The 17,325-nt window shown below is 46.9% G+C and overlaps 1 protein-coding gene across 2 annotated transcripts in view; it reads left to right on the forward strand.

Moving 5' to 3' along the window:
* WBP2 (WW domain binding protein 2) overlaps nt 1-17,325 on the forward strand; it is a 524,763-nt gene that overhangs the window by 252,917 nt on the left and 254,521 nt on the right. For both annotated transcript variants that reach the window (XM_044077224.1, XM_044077225.1), the window contains exon 5: nt 12,654-12,791. In XM_044077224.1, the coding sequence (XP_043933159.1) occupies nt 12,654-12,791 (138 nt within the window). The remainder of the gene's footprint in view (nt 1-12,653; nt 12,792-17,325) is intronic.

Genomic DNA, 17,325 nt, shown 5'->3' on the forward strand with positions numbered 1-17,325 from the left:
GCTACACTGGTCCCCCATATTGCTAAGCAGCAGATCCAGGAAAATTCTGAATCTGGTGCTACTTTGGCAATGAGAAACCTTGTTAGGTAGGCCAAGTGCTCATTCAGTAAAGGCTTTGTCAACTTCATTGACCTATTTCAGGAATTCTTCAGTTGGGGACATTTGTGCCACAGGAACAAAGGCTTCACTGGACACTATAAACTGTATGTAATGTCTAGGCCAAGGTCAACCTTTAGAGCTACCATACTGCATGGAATTCTGTCTTAACTTTTTGGGAATTCAGGGCTACCCTATGCTTCTGAAGATTCTCATGGGTCAGTAGAATAGTAAGTGCCTGTAAACCTATAAATCTACCTAAGAGTAGCAGCTGGGAACTAGTTCTTAACATTGAAGTGGATGAAATGGATCATATAAGATATGAAACTCCATTGAAGGCATTGTATGCCGAGGCGCAAGAGAGGAATCAATAAAACTACTTTCCGTGGGGATTACTGGACTGTCTTATTTGTTCATCCTTTTAACTTTTGGTGTTGTTTTTAAGGTACGAAACTTGTGTACTTAGTATAACATTAGATCTTTTATTAAAGTTTTTATGAGAGTAAATAAACAAAGTATATGAAGTAGTTAACTTCATTTTATCTGCAACCTGTGGGTATTCGGATCCATATCGGATCCAAGCCAGCAACTTTACAAGCATCTGCTCCGAGCTCCAAGCTTCTCCCCCTTACCCATAACCCATGACCATCTCCTACCTTCCCTCAGATCTCGTTTGCCGCTTCATGCGTCAGCATCGTGGGCACTGTAGCTCTGAGACTTAGGGTTTTCGTAAGTGCTTTTGGGATGCTTTTTTTCCTTGTGTGAGTGAGAAAGTTTCTTGTTAGTTCCCTTTCCTCCCCTAAACGCTTGTTCGTCAGTTAAAAAAAAAAGTTTTAGTTTGTGAGGTAGTTATTGTGTAGACCCTTCCCTTGTGTGGTCATAGTGTGTTGGGTTTTGGTAGGTGTGGCTGTGTGTGTAAAAATGTCGGATCAGCCGAAACCTACTTTCAAAAAATGCACAGTGTGTGGCCATAAGCTTTCAGCGGCGGATGGTCACACTCTGTCTGTTGTTTGCCTGGGTGTAGCCCATTTATCCATCCAGTGCATTGTGTGTGCTGGATTCAATCCTGAAGGATAGGAAGGCCAAACTGGTGGCTTAAGGCCTTCTCCCTGCTTCCATATTGAACTCTTCAGCCCCGGCCTCGGCTTCTGCAACTCCCGCCCAACCCCCACCTCAGGCTGGGACTCATCCTCCAGCAAGTCCTGCTGAATGGGATGCCAAAGGGAGAGACAAGAAAAAAAGATACAGACAGGAGAGACAGAAGAAAAGGGATAGGTCCCGTAAACAGTCTCCAGATTGGGAGTCCTTCCCTAGCCCACCTTCCAAGGTATTGAGAACTGTGTCTCCTCGGCTCCACTCCCCCAGATTCTCCCTGGAGCCGAGGCCTTCCTCCAGATCCTCCCAGCAACCAGCCAGATCTGAGTCAGTCGCTTCCTCACGCTCGACTCGGAGTCTCTCTGAAATGGCTATGGACAGGATGATGAGATTTATTCGGACCCATAACCAGATGGGATTCTTACCAGGCCCCTCTCCCTCTGGAGGGGGGACTTCCATGCCCTTCTTCAATCCGATTTCTCCTTCCCCGATCCGGCCTGTGGTTTCGGGGTTTATGGATCCGAGGTTCTTCAGAGCTGGCGATTCAGCACCAATGGTTCCTCCAACCTCGACTCCGGCGATTACCTTGAGTTCCTCAGATCTGACCAGCTCTCGAGGACAGAGAGTCGGACCCGAAGGGATGGAGGTGTATTCAGCTCCGAATTTGTCGGATCCGAGCAGTTCCTTCACCGCTCAGGCTACCTTAGCCTCGGCTCCGATCCCTTACGGTGGACCCAGGGAGAGTTTCCTCCTTGTTATGTGCTGAGGAGGTGCACTCTCCATCGGCATTCGACGTGGTGGAGAGGGTTTTCTCCCAAGGATCGAAACCCTAGCCTATTTCCTTGGATTCCGCCCAGACTCCCTCGGATTGGTTATGACTCCCTTCAGCTTGTCTCAGGGAAAGCCCATGCTAGAGAAACCCCAGGCGGTTCCCCCTGGAGGAACCCCCCCCGTGGCTCACGAAGAGGGTCCTTGTAAGCACACGTGCAAAAGGAGGCACCTGGACTCCCCTGAGTCCTTGACAGAAGATACTGATTTAAATGAAGGAGAAGGTTCCCCCAGGTCACCTCTCGAGGATGTCTCCTTTGGAGACATCATGGAGATCCTCCGCCAGAGGGGAGGTTGGTCAGCCCCAAAACCTTCTACGGATGAATCAGTGTTCCTGGAGGCTTTTGGCACAGGCCCATCTACGTCTTGGGTGTCCCCGCCGGCAGATCCCTTGGTGGATCTTATCACCACGCGGGCATGGAAGGAGCCTGACACCATAGAGCCGATACCTAAACTCCAGGACAAGATTCTACTCCACCCTCGGACAGACAGGCATGGTTTAAGGGATCCCCTGTGGATGCTATGGTGGTTGCAGCAGCCACCAAGAGGGAACTGGCTCTGGAGGGTGGACCGAGGAACTTTCCTGACAAGGAGTCCAGGATGGTGGATCAAATTGGGAAGCGAGTATATTCTTCAGCGATGTTTTCCATCCGAGCGCTATATATGACTGCAGCGAGACCTAGTCACGGAGTTAGTTGAGTCGCCCCAAGAGTATTTGCCGCAGGAGGACAAGTGTCTGTTCTCCATGAAAATGTTGACTCTGAAGTCAGTATCAAACACGTCCATGCGCCTTCTTTCCCATGCTATGGAAGGAGCAGCTAGGGTGGCTGGGACTGGCATAGCTATGAGGTGAAATGCTTGGCTCAGACTGTGTCAGTTTGCGGACCCCTTCAAGGCATTTCTTTTACAAATGCTCCCTTTGATAGTTCTTCTCTTTTTGGGAAGACCATACGTGACGCCCTTGTCCAAAGTGAAAAAGACTGGAAGACCTTGTCTGCTGTCAGAATCCGCTTCTCTAGTCCTCAAAGATCCTTTTCCAGGAATCAGACAGGGCAAAAGAATATGTGGTTCTGGAAATCACAGTTTTCCCGGGACTTTCAGGACAACTCGTCCCCTAAAGACAGTGGGGGACATGACAGACACTGTCCCAGAGGCAGAGGGGGTCCAAGGAATTTTGGGTCTAGGGAGCTCTTCTCGGACAGGCCCGCGCAGCAGCCCTAAGGGGTTGCCTGACTGTCCTACTCTGGAGGCAGGCGGGGGAAGATTATCATTACACCCAACGGAGTGGGAGTCCATAAGTGCAGATCGTTGGGTGCTTCAAATAATATCCAAAGGTTACACCATCCCATTTGTTGCCCCTCCGATCCAACCAAAGCGCCTCTCAGATGTTCCACCCGCTCAAAGGGAGACGGCAGCGCTAGAGGTTTCCAAGCTGCTTCATAAATGAGCCATTGAACTGGTCCCCCGCACACCCCCCTGACCAGTCCGAGTCAGGCATTTACTCCAGGTTTTTTTTAGTGCCAAAAATATGGGGAACCTCAGATGCATTTTGGACCTTTCAACCTTAAACCTGGCTGTCGCCAAACAGAAATTCCAGATGGTCACCCTGCAGTCCATTCTACCTTATCTTCGAGAATGCGACTGGATGTGCTCGATAGACACCCAGAAAGCTTACTACCATATCAAGATTCACAGAAGCATCAGGAGATTCCTTTGTTTCCGGCTGGGAGCCAGTCATTTCCAGTTCAGAGCCCTACCCTTCAGTCTCACTACAGCGCCCAGGGTGTTTACCAAGGTAATGACAGTTGTAGCGGCTCACTGGAGGCTTCAGGGGATTCCGGTATTTCCTTACCTAGATGACTGGTGTCTCGCTGCTTCCACCAAGCATCTTCTTTGCCAAGCCAGAGACTCCTTCCTTCATCTTGCAGACCTGCTAGGAATTACTATCAATGTTACCAAGTCCCTCTTGGACCCAGTACAGATCTTGGACTTTATCGGGGCACGGCTGGACACCCTTCGACTGAAAGTCTTTCTAACTCCAGACAGGGTCCAGAGTCTATGGGCTCATGTATTGATAAGTCTTGGCCCCAGGTTACTGAAGGCAGGAGATGTTCTCAGAGACCTGGGTTTTATGGCTGCAGCAGTCTGTATCCTCCCCTGTGCATTCCTTCACATGCATGTTCTTCAATGGACTCTAGGTGTACAGTGGTCTTGGCTAGATCACCCCATGGGATATCCAATTCAAATCAGCAAAGCCTGCAGGGTGTCACTCCTCTGGTGGCTACAATCTTTGGAGATCGCAGCGGGATGCCCATTTGTTTCGCCCACAGCCCAAGCAACAGTGACCACGGACGCCTCCCAGCTCGGGTGGAGGGACATTATCTGGGGAGGACATTCCAAGGCACGTGGTCCCAGATCAAGACCAGATTGCACATCAGTGTTCTGGAGATGAGAGCAGTGCTTTTAGCGTTGCAAGCCCTCCACACTGTTCTTCCTCCGGGGACTATTGCAATTCAGTCCGACAACATGTCAGTTGTCTGGTACATCAACAAACAGGGAGGAACTAGATCTTAGCCTCTGTGTTGCGAGGCCATGAGAGTGTGGGAGTGGGTGATCTCCACCAGTCGGTTTTTGATTGCAACACACACCCCGGGATGCTCCAGCATTTTATAACGGACAGATTGAGTCGGGCGGTTCTAATGCCATACGAGTGGTCTCTGAAACAGTCGATAGCGGAGGAGATATTCTTTGAGTGGGGACAGTCTTGCTGCGATCTCTTTGCATCTCCTTCCAACGTGAAGTGCAAAGAGTTCTTCTCTCTGATTCCCTCATCAGGGGACCCCCCCAGAGATGCTCTAATCCATGGTTGGCCTCCCGGGTTACTGTATGCTTATCCCCAGTTACCACTCATTCCGAAGCTTCTTCAGAAAGCTTGCCGACTGGGGTGCAAAGTGATCCTCATTGCCCAGATGTTCTTCGTGTTTCACTGTTGCAGTCATAACTGTAGGGTGATCCTGCCGGCAGGCAGCCCGAGGTCGGCCAGAATTCCAAAGTCTGGGTCCGGCGTCGGCTGTACCAGCAAGTACCCTGACGTCAGAACGCAGAGGTACATAGCTGACAGCCGACGCCATCTTCTCCAGTCTTTCTTGCCGTGCGGTGGAAAGCAGCTCGCAAGTCGTTGGTTGGCGTATTCAGAACAACGTGCTTTGATTGACTTCAGTCCGAAGTTTTCAACTTCTCTTCTCAAGCTAAGTACCCCGTTGGGGAAACTTTTTTCTTGCTCCTCCGATGTCAGAAAAAGTTAATAATTGTATATCGTGTGGGAAACAGATACCTCATAAAGATTTCCACTCTTACTGTCTACCTTGCTTAGGCCCTGACCACGACATTTCTTGTTGTCGGTTCTGTGCCAGGTTTAATTCTCGCACTATCAAGCGTAGGTACGATTGAGCCCTGAACTATTTCGGTAGACGATTTAATTACAGGATGTCATCGGATACTTTACCGACAACCGGAATTCAAAAGAAACGCAAGGACAAGGATAGGCCTCCGAGGTCCAAACAGGATTCTTCGCAGCCGGAGCCAGCTTCGGGTTCGGCGGTCGTCAGTGAGGCACTTTTGCAGCCCCTGTCGTCTGCCACTTCTGAACCGATGGCCGACACGGACTCCCATGGGGAGCCATCTAGGCCTAATATTTTATCTGCTGCAGGACCTTCGGACGTCGCTCCTTCAGATGGGTCCGGAACCGCTGTGCAGGTACCGGCTTCTGAGGGAGTTTTCAGGCCTTCACATATAACTATTTCAACAAAGTCAAAGGCAAAGACAAAGACAAAACTCCTGTAAAGCCAAGGGTTTCTACTCAAGCTGCTTCGGATTCAGCTCCCAAGTCCCAGAAGCAATTACTACGGATGGCTGAGGATTTACTTACAATGATTAGAGGTTCTCACCCTCCTCCTGAAAAAAGGCCTAGACAGGATTTACCTTATGATTCCTCTGATCAGGCTTCTGTGTCTTCTGTCTCTTCCTCTGACCAGGATTACTCTTTTCCTCCTTATGAGGATTCAGATGCAGAGGACTCTATTCCCTCTGCTTCTCCCCCTGAAGATTTCTCTTTTGGGGAAACTTTACATGAGATGAGAGAGCATTTTCATTGGGAAGGTCAGGATTATTCTGCCTCCAAGAAGAGACTCAGAGAATTTCTCCTTCTCCCTCAACACAGACCTTTGGCTATTCCTCCTGTGCTTGACATTGTGGATGATGCTTTTTCTGAAGCTAACCTGAATCCTGATTCCTTGCCGCCTGCTCCTTCTAAGCCTAATAGATTTTACAGAGTCCCTGATTCCCATCAATTCTTATTTAAGAACCCTTCTGCAGATTCAGAAACTATTTCTCAGGGTTCTAAAGCTGCTAAGGCCGCTTCATCTAAAAATCCTATTCCCTCTGAAAAGGATTCTCGTGCCTTGGATAGGTGGGGCAAAAAGGTTTATACTTCTGCTACTCTTTCTATTAGAGCTTTGAATTGCCAGTTTCATATGTTCAAGTATCAGCAATTTCTTTTGTCTGTTTTAAAGCAAAGGCTTTCTACCTTTCCTGCATGTGCAGAGGTCAAGGAATTACAGGATGTTTTGCATGCAACTGAACAAGTTAGCAAACATAGTTTACATTGTGGTTTTGATGCCTTGGAAGCTTCTTGCAGGGCCGCAGCCTCTGGTTCTGTTATAAGGAGACATGCTTGGCTTTGAGAGCAGAATTTACCTGAGCAGGTTAAGGCGAAACTGTTAGATGCCCCTGTTCAACATGATGTGTTATTTGGATCTAAGGCTGAGGAGGTTATTAAAAAGATGGAGGAAAAAGCAAAATCTATGCAGACTGTCAAAGATTTTTTACAAGTTCAGCCTCCTAGATTTTCTAGAAATTGGCCCTCCAAAAATTGGTCTTTTCCCACTTCTGACAGGCCTCAAAGGGGAAGATATAGACGGTCTAGAGGCCGGGCACAGACACAGGCCTCTTATAGGTCCAGACAGTGGACTGCTTCTTCACCTAGAAGGGGAGAAGACAGACCTCAATCACAAAGGAAACAGACCCAATGACTCCCTCTGTTGGGCTACAGGTCCTTCTTGCCTGGAAGCTCCTCTCGGAGGAAAACTATCTCTTTTTTACCAAAATTGGACGCATATAACCCAGGACAAATGGGTTTTAGACGTGATTTTAAAAGACTACAAATTCCACTTTCATACTCTGCCAAGGTCTTACGGTTGGCCAGATCTGCCAAAACATCAATGGTCAGAGGCCTTAAATCAGGTGGATGCTTTATTGGCCATGAGAGCCATAGAACCTGTTCCACTCCCAGAGATGGGAAAGGGGTTTTATTCAAGACTTTTCCTGGTCCCAAGAAAACAAAATGCATGGAGACCTATTCTGGACCTCTCAGTATTAAATACTTTTCTGGAAATTCCAAAATTCAAGATGCTTACTCTGCAACAACTTCTTCCCATGCTCTCCCAGGATGCTTGGATGGTAACATTGGACCTGAAGGAGGCCTACTTACACATTCCCATCAGACAGGAACGCAGAAAATACTTCAGATTCAAGGCAGGCTCGAGACACTTTCAATTCTCTGCACTGCCCTTTGGCTTATCTACTGCGCCCAGAGTCTTTACCAAGTGCCTGGCTCCAGTAGTGGCTTATTGCAGACTCCAAGGGATTCATATTTACCCCTGTCTGGATGACTGCCTTATCCAGGCGGACAGCAAGGATCTTTTACTTCAACATCTGCAGTTTGTTCAGCATCTCCTCCTACTACTGGGATTTTCAGTGAACACAAAAAAGTCACATTTGATCCCCTCTCAACAAATTATCTTTTTGGGAGCTCTTCTAAACACAAGCTTGCAAAAGGCCTTCCTGACTCCAGAAAAGCAAGTACATCTGACTTCAGTTTTCAAAACCTTGGCTACTTTGACTCAGCTCACTGCAAGGAAATTCCTGCAGGCTTTGGGCTACATGGCTTCTTGCATCCTTTTGATTACAAATGCAAGACTTCATATGAGAAAACTACAATGGTACCTAAAGAGTGTATGGTCTCAGCATTACCACAGCCTGGAAACAATGATACCTCGGATTCCCTGCCTCCAAAAAGAGTTCCTTTGGTGGTCCAGGACCTGTGCTTTAAACAAAGGAAACCCCTTTCGTCTGCCTCAGCCTTCTCAGATCATGACTACAGATGCTTCGGATTACGCTTGGGGAGCTCATTTTCTAGACAACTGCCAGCAGGGCTTTTGGCCAAAGAAACATCTTCACTGGCACATCAACCTGAAGGAAATGTTGGCAGTCCAACATGCTCTTCTAGCCTTCCAGAAATTTTTGCAACCAGGACATCTTCTGATTCGTACAGACAATACCACAGTCATGTGGTACATAAACAAGCAGGGGGGCTCTCACTCTTATCCCCTTTGCAGACTAGCCATGAGTCTTTGGGACACAGCTCTAAATCTGAACCTGCATCTTCAAGCTCAATTCATCCCAGGAAAGCAAAATCTCTTAGCAGACAGCCTAAGCAGAAATCTTTTGGATCCCCACGAATGGATGCTGGACCCCAACTTATTCCGCAGGATTACATCAGTTTGGGGTTGTCCTCTGATAGATCTGTTTGCATCCCATCTCAACCATCAGTTGCCTCTATTTTGCATCAGGTCCTTCCACAAAACAGCATGGAAAGTGGATGCCCTGTCTTTCAGCTGGAGGAATCTTTCGGGATATGCCTTCCCTCCTCTTCTTCTTCTGCCAAGGGTGCTACTGAAAATAAAACAGGACAGACCCAAGATTATCATTCTGATAGCTCCAAATTGGCCTCGACAGTTCTGGTATCCAACCTTAAGACACCTGTTCTTGGAACCTCCTTGGATTCTGCCTCTGTCTCCTTCCCTTCTGTCCCAACATCAGGGTCAGATGTTACACTTTCAAATCAAGACTCTTTGCCTGGCAGCCTGGCTCTACAAAGGCCTTTGATTCCTTCTGCTTTTCCCAAACAAGTTTTGGATGTTCTCTTGGAAGCTAGGCGTCCTAGCACTAGAAAATCTTATGCTTCTAAATGGAAAAGATTTTGTATTTGGATGCGGGATCGAGGTTCTGATCCTCTTCTACCTGATATTTCCTCCATTTTACTTTACCTCTCTGAACTCCTGCTTAAAGGCCTCTCTTTCTCTTCCATCAAAATTCATGCTTCTGCTATTTCGGCTCATTTCAACACTGATCCCCCCATTTTTTCTCATCAACTGGTGAGACAATTCTTGAGAGGGGCTAAGAATTTAAGACCTCCCAGAACTCCTCCTGTTCCTGCTTGGGATCTTAATTATGTTTTGGAGAAGCTTACTTTATCTCCCTTTGAGCCTGCTGCTGCTTCGGATATCAAGTTCTTATCCTGGAAAACAGCTATCTTATTAGCATTGACTTCTGCCAGAAGGGTGTCAGAGTTTCAAGATCTCATGGCTGTGGAACCTTACCTTATTTTCCATCAAGACAGGGTGACCTTGAGGACCAATCCTACATTTATGCCTAAGGTGATTTCTAAAGTGTCTTTAAATCAGACTATTCACCTTCCTACTTTCTTTCCAAATCCTCAAAACAAAGGGGAAAGGATTTTACATTCATTGGACGTACACAGACAACTACAATTTTACCTGGACAGAACTAAAGATTTCAGGAAATCTGATCAGTTGCTTATCTCTTATGCCTCCAGTTCTCTAGGCAAGGCTATTTCTAAAACTATTTCCAAATGGATTGCTCATGGAATAAGGTTTTGTTACTCTCATTTTGGGAAACAGATTCCAGGCACTGTTAGGAGTCATTCTACTAGGGCAGCTGCCACTTCAGCAGCTTTTCTCAGAGGAGTTCCTACCAAGGACATTTTGGAAGCTGCCACTTGGAGTTCAGTGCATACCTTCTCTAAGCACTATAATCTCCCTTTGTATTCTAAGTCTAGGGCAGGTTTTGCCTCTGCTGTCTTGCAGGGTCTTCTGGCTGCCCCTTCTTCTGCATAACCTCCACCCTCCTTCACAGCTTTGGGATTCCACCCTACAGTTATGACTGCAACAGTGAAACACGAAGAACATAGTACAGTTGTGTACACCTACCATAAATGTAGATGTTCGAGTGTCTTCACTGTTGCAGTCGGGGTTTCCATCCCACCATTCCCCTCTTGTTTTCTGTTTGTTCTATCTCCTCTTCCTTTGTGGTGTATTTGTGTTTCCTTTGGGACACCTTTTGGATATTTTGGGGAGCTTCTGACATCTGGGGCAAGAAAGGCTGGAGAAGATGGCATCAGCTGTCAGCTGTGTACCTCTGCGTTCTGACGTCAGGCTACTTGCTGGTACAGCCGAAGCCGGACCCAGACTTTGGAATTCTGGCCGACCTCGGGCTGCCTGCCGGCAGAATCACCCTACAGTTATGACTGCAACAGTGAAGACACTCGGACATCTACATTTATGGTATGTGTACACAACTGTACTTTCTGGCCTCGTAAAGTGTGGTTCCCCTTCCTCTGGTCTCATTTTCTAGCTCCTTCTTGGATTCTGGATCCCTGCACAGATCTCATTTCTCATCCCTCGGGCACCTGTCCGCCCAACCTGGACAGCCTCAAGCTGACAGCTTGGTTGCTCCAGTTCCTTTGATTGTCAGGACTTCCGGTCTTTTGTCTTCAGTGAAAACTATTCTGGTGGCATCTCATAAGTCTTCCACTAGGAAGATTTACCGCAGTAAATGGAAACGATTCTCTATTTGGGATTCTTAGAGAAACCTGGATCCTTTTACAGCCCCTGTCTCTGCAGTGTTGGATTTGGATTTCTTAGCCAGCATTTTTCAGCAAGGGGCTAGTTCCTCCACTGTGAAGGTACAACTGGCAGCTCTTTTGAATTTCCACGTTGGCAAAAATATGAATGCCCCGGCCTCTTCCAGACTGTGTAAGGCTTTTCTTAAAGGCACCTTTCTTTTGCGTCCTCCAATTAAGGACTGTGTTCCTCATTGGGACCTTACCTTTGTTCTCCAGGATTTAGTTTCTCCCCCTTTGAACCTGCAGCATCAGTAGATTTGAAGTTCGTATCATGGAAGACAGCCTTCCTAGTGGCCATTACGTCAGCTAGAAGGGTTTCTGAGCTTCAAGTTTTGTCTGCCGTGCCCCCTTATTTGATCTTCCATAAGGACAGGGTTTCTCTCCGTATAAACCCTTTTTTCTTACCAAATGTAGCTTCTGAATCAAACATTAATCAAACAATTAACCTGCCTGTTTTCTTTCCAAATTTTCAGAACAAGGGTGAATATAAACTGCATTTGCTAGATGTTCATAGGCAACTTCGTTTTTATTCACACAGAACAAAGCCCTTCCGTAAGTCTGACCAGTTTTGTGTCTTTTTCCTAAGCCCTTTTTAGATAAAGCCATCTCCAAGGTTTTCTTAGCTAGATGGATTACACTATGTATTTTGCAAATTTACAAAGACAAAGGTTTGTCTCCACCTGGTCCTGTTAAAGCTCATTCTACCAGATCTATGGCGACTTCTGCTGCCTTTTGGTCTAGGATCTCATTGAATGACATTTGTGCGGCAGCAACTTGGGCAAAGTCGCTTACCTTCATTTCTCATTATAAGTTGGATTTGATTTTCAGAGGGAGAGCATCCTTCGGCTCTGCACTGCTCAGGAATATCCTTCCATGAGGGCCTCCCAGCAGTTTGAGTAGCTGGGGACTCTGTCCCACAGGTTGCAGATAAAATGAATTTAACTACTTCAGATAAAAAAAGTTATGTACTCACCATAACATTCCATCTGAGTAGTTATACTTCATCTTTCTGCAACCTTCCCACCCTCCTTCCCCCAAACCGCCTCATGAGTTTTTCATGTATGGTTTATGCTAAGTTGAGTTGCTGATTGGTTTGAATTGCGGCAAACTCGGTCTGAGGGAAGGTAGGAGATGGTGATGGGTTATGGGTAAGGGGAGGAGCTTGGAGGATATGCTTGTAAATTTGCCGGCTCAGATCCGATATGGATCCGAATACCCACAGGTTGCAGAAAAATGAAGTACAACTACTCAGATGGAACGTTATGTTGAGTACATAACTTTTTTTTATAAAACAAACAACTATATAACGTTAGATTTTTTATGATCCACTCTCACCTTCCCCCTCATTTGTTCAAAAACCTCTTTGGCAAGACCTAGCTGACCATCTCTGAGGCTTGTAGCGGATGTCGGAATACCTCAGGTCAGGTAATTTTATGTAGCGGGGATCAAAATGACAGATAGGTATCAAGGAAAACTAGAGCTGGAAAGAGAGGAGAAGCAAACTGCATTATGGAAGCAGGGGGAAAGTTTGAGTTTGGGAAATCCCTATGTATGACAAGTGCCTGCAGTGACCAGTCCTGGTGGATGGATGTAGATCATGAAGATATGTTTTGTGGTAAGTTCATAACCTTTGTTTACACTGTGTAATATATATTTAGCCCTGCTTATAATGAGTTAAACTAATCCATTCTTTCCACATGGGATACAGTCTTATGCAGGAAGACAATTTACAGAAAGGCCCAGCCGCAAAAGTAATGAGGCCTGATTCTGACCGATACCACTCAGTAAAATGCTTTTTTTTTTCTTCTAGCTTCACGAGGTGAGCCTCCTAGTGGAGTTTTTGGTTACTCCTACATGCTTAACGGAGCTGGTGCTTTTCCGACCCCAGCAGCAAATGGAATGCAGCCTCCTTATTCAGCTGGCTATCCATACTGTCCACCACCTCCTGGTAAGTATAGGCTGTTAACCAGAGTAAAAGATATACGCAAATATTGGTTACTAGTGTGAGCTTTAACTATTAGGAAGGCTTTAGATTTTATGAAAGTATCTAATGCCCCATGTATCAGCTCTGTATTGAGATGGTCTTGTCTAAATGTTTAACCACAGTAGAAGTAAAAACATAATAAATAATTAGTCTTATTATATAGTACATTTGTATACTTCACTAATTGTTCATTGAGGTTAGTGGCATCACATCATTTTGAAGTAATACAGCTTTTGGCTTGCTTGTGACATTTAACACACAGCTAAAAGTCAGAAGGAAACATGGCTGCTTTGAAGGAGGCAGTTGAGTAGTAACAGTACTGCCACTGAACAGCAGTATCTCTGCTTTACTGGTAGATCATGTGTATTATTTCATATTATGGCTGTCCATCAGTTACTTTTGCATTTTAGATAGATACACTGAATGCTGTGGTAATAAAAGCTACGGCTGTGCTAATAGGACTATTTCTTGCTCGTGTTTATATTTTTTCTTGTGCATCTGGCTGTTCCTTCAGCGGGTTCCTTGTACTGTTTTCTACAGTTTTCTGCTTGATTCTGAGGAAGCATTCTTGATTACTGTGTTTCATTTTGACCATTTGTGCTGTTAAATCATATTGTTACTGCACTGAGGACTCTTGTGAGAGTATTACAATAACTCAGTTTGTATTGACTGGTGTTTGCCTTTATTTTTCCCCTTTTTCCAAGTATTTGAAAGTCCCTTCCTTATGAAGGTAATGTTGGTATCATACTGCTGCTCCTCCTTAACTTTTAATGTTAGGTAGTCCAATCTCACCTTCATTTTTACATACGGGTTCGGAGCCGAGGATCGGATGATTTACAAGCTCAAAGACTTCTGATTGGCTCGTGGCTAAGCAGATATCCCATGGTGCACCAGTGCAATCCCCAGATCTCGTTTGCCCCGTCGAAGAGTTTGGATGTGCTTCTCTTGGCTCTGGCTAAGTCTTTTTCAATTCTTTACATTCATAGTGGATATTGCATATTTAGTGTTATTTAGTGTTGTTATCTTATAGGCCTTTGCCTAAATTGTCCTTGTGGACTTTTTTCACTGTAGTAGTTTTAATATCCTGTGTGCCAGTTAGTTAGGTGTCGTTGTGCTTTTTTGCCTTGGTAGAGCGTTTGTTTTTTTCCGCTCTTGTTGATTTATTTGTACTGCTCGGACCTTTTTTGGTCGCTGTTGACTGTTAACTTGTTGTCTTTGGCGGGGATCCGCTAAGGTGGTATTTATAGGATTGCTGTTAAAAGATTTTTTCCTGTGTGATTGAACCTGTGTGTGCCTGTGTTAAATACTTGGTCTGTTTAAGTTAGAAGACCTAGTTTTCTGTTACACAGGGCTAGGCCCATTTAACTTAGAGGACCTAGTCCTCATGTAACTCTTCTGTAGGGCTAGGCCTGATTTAGTTAGAGGACCTAGTCCTCATTTATTCTCTCTCTTCCTATCTCTCCTCTGGTTTTGCGTGTGTGTCTGCAATGTCTAAGGATATTAAGGAGCATAAACCCTCTGGGTTCAAAAAATGTATGAAGTGCTCCCAGAAAATGTCATTAATGGATGGCCACAGTAGCTGTGTCTACTGCTTGGGAGCCATCCATTTGCAGGAATCATGCTTGTTCTGTCATGCTTTCTCTCCTAGAGTGTTGCAGGAGAGAGAGAACAAGCTGATACTCAGGGGTCTTCTGAAACCAACCTTTGAGGAAGCTTTATCTAGTTCGTCAGCTTCTTCGAAGTCTACAAAATCTAGATCTGAATCCAAACTGAAAGCTTCTAAAAGGCCTTCTCCGGCACCAGCTGGTGTCTTGGAGCCGCCTTCCAAATTACCAAAATCTGCCTCCTCGACTCCTCAGTCTTCAGAGCCAAAGGAGAGCACCATGGTATCAGACTCGGTCACAGGTGCTTCGGTGCCGACTTCTGAACCTTTGGAAATAGCAGTTGACTGTGCTGCTCAAAGCCGGTCTGTAGAATGCCTACCAGTCTCCTTGCTAGTCAAGTCTCCAGTGCCTCCTAGGTCGAGATTCCGTACTTTATCTTCCAGATCTTCCAGGAGCCTTTCTTAAGAAGATGCGGAAAAGGTAGTACTGAGACTCCTGAAGTCGTCTGCTCTGCCTAAATTTTTGTTGGCTCCGACCCAGTTGGTTCCAGAGCCACTCGATCCAGTTTTGCCCTAGTCTGTTATTCCTCCTCCGAGCCTTGTTGGCCTTTTGGAGTTGGAGTGCTTGTTACCAGTGGAGGAAACCTCGGTTCCGGCTCCCCTTGCTACTGCATTGGAGCCGAGTTCGGCTCCGACATGCTCGTCGTGTCCAGGGACTGAAGCTCTTCTGTCTGTGCCGATGGGGAGGGTTTGAATCGATATTCTTTGCTTCCGAGCCTTCCTCTCGGTGCTTCCGCCAGGGTGAGCTCGGACCCTGCATCTGTCTCGGAGACTATGGCTCTGGCTCCGGCGCCAACCTTTGTCTCTTCGAAGTGGGGGAGGTCTTCGGAGCCGGAGAGGTCGACATTTGAGGTGATGAGGAGCATTCTGTCTCAATCTACAGCCCCTGCCAGTGGTGCAAGCACTTTCCCCCCCCAGGGCACCAACTTCAGTCTCAGTACCTACTCTCTCCGGAGACAGCAGAGACCCGCAGCCTCAGGAGCCACCGGCTGGTGGTCGCCACTGTTCCGAGGCCTCCCCAGAATGTCCCTTTGAGGAGCACCCCCTATGCAAGAGGAAGCATTTTGACTCCCAGGATGAGTCTCTGACATCAGACACTGACCTCGAAGAGTCAGAAGGGTCCCCCAAGTCATCCTCTGATGATGTCTCCTTTGTGGACATCCTGGAGATCCTTAAACAGTGGTGCGACTAGCCCACTGTCAACCCTTCTGATGAGGAGTCGGTGTACCTGAAGGCTTTCGGGTCTCAACCCTCTGTCTCTTGGGTGTCTCCACCTTTCGACGAACTAATGGATCTGGTTAGTTGGAAGGTGTGGGATACTCCCGATGCCGTGGAGCCAGTCCCCAGGAGACCAAATAAGTTTCTGTCTGCCCCTCCTGGAAAAGAGTTCTTGTCTAAGGGCATTCCCGTAGATGCCATGGTGGTGGCAGCAACCACGAAGAAGGAGTTGGCGGAGACTTCTTCCTCTGTTCATCCGCCAAACAAGGAGTCCCGACAGATGGACAGATTTGGGAAAAGCATATTTACTTCGGTACTTCTGCGGCATTTACACTTCGATCTCTGAACTATCTTACTTACTTCACAAGGTTGCAAAGGGATCTCCTCAAGGAGTTAGGAGATTCCATACAGGGTGCTTGTCCTGAGGGAGTCCCTGATAGGATCTCTGCTCAGTTGTCCACCCTAAATTCTGTAGTTAACTCCTCCATGCAGCTTATCTCCCATGCGGCTGACATGTGGCTGATGGAGCGAGCAGTGCAGCGGGTTCAGGAGTTGCCCTTAGGCGCCAGTCCTGGATGCGCCTGTGTAATCTTGCGGAACCATTCCAAGTCCACCTTCACCCACGCCCTGTTTGATGGTTCCTCTTTGTTTGGTCCCAAGGTGAAAGAAACACTCACTCGGTGTGAGCAGGAAGGAAAGACTCTCTCTGCCGTGGGAGTCCGTTTTACCATTCCCTCTCGACCATACCCCAAAGGTCAAAGGGGAGGTAAAATGTGGTTCAGAAAGTCCCAGAGGGTCTTTCCGGACACAACAGAGTGAATCCTCCAGAAGCAGAGGAGGAGGAAATGGTAGACGTCGCTCTAGAGGCAGAAGCGGTCCGCAGTACCAGCAAGACCGTGATTCCTTTCGAGGGCGGCCTTATCAGAGCTCCTGATGTGGGGCCCGACTGTGTCTCTCTGGGGCCAGTCGGGGGTCGCATCTCTTTGTATTTAGAAGCCTGGCTAAATATCACCCAAGACAAGTGGGTACAAAGAGTTGTTACCAAAGGCTATATTATACCCTTTTCCTTTCCACCGTTTGTTCCCAAAAAGATCCCAGATATTCCACCCAATCACAGGGATCTGGAAACTGTGGAACTCAACAAGTTGCTCTTAAAAAGAGTCATCCAGCCCGTCCCAGCAGACCAGACAGGATCTGGAACTTACTCCAGGTTCTTTTTAGTCCCAAAACGAACCAGAGACTGGAGGCCAGTTTTGGACCACAGCAGATTAAACAAATCCGTGAAGAAGGACAAGTTTTGGATGGTCACACTGCAGTCGATACTCCCGTTGTTAGGGAAAGACTATTGGATGTGCTCTCTGGATCTCCAAGACGCCTACTACCATATAAAAATGGACAAGGTGTCAAGGAGATATCTGCGCTTCCGGCTGGGAGCCAGTCATTATCAGTTTCATGCTCTGCCCTTTGGTCTCACCACAGCCCAGGGGGGTGTTCAAATGCATGACACACAGTGACACAGCTCACTTGAGACATCAGATTCCAGGTTCTGTTCTTGGATGTTGGGCCACTGGCTCGCCCCCACCAGGCATCTACTCATCCAAAATAGAGATGCCACCA

This window comes from Protopterus annectens, chromosome 7.part0 (assembly GCF_019279795.1).
Source record: "Protopterus annectens isolate FY-2018-M chromosome 7.part0, PAN1.0, whole genome shotgun sequence".
Lineage (NCBI taxonomy): Eukaryota > Metazoa > Chordata > Ceratodontiformes > Protopteridae > Protopterus > Protopterus annectens.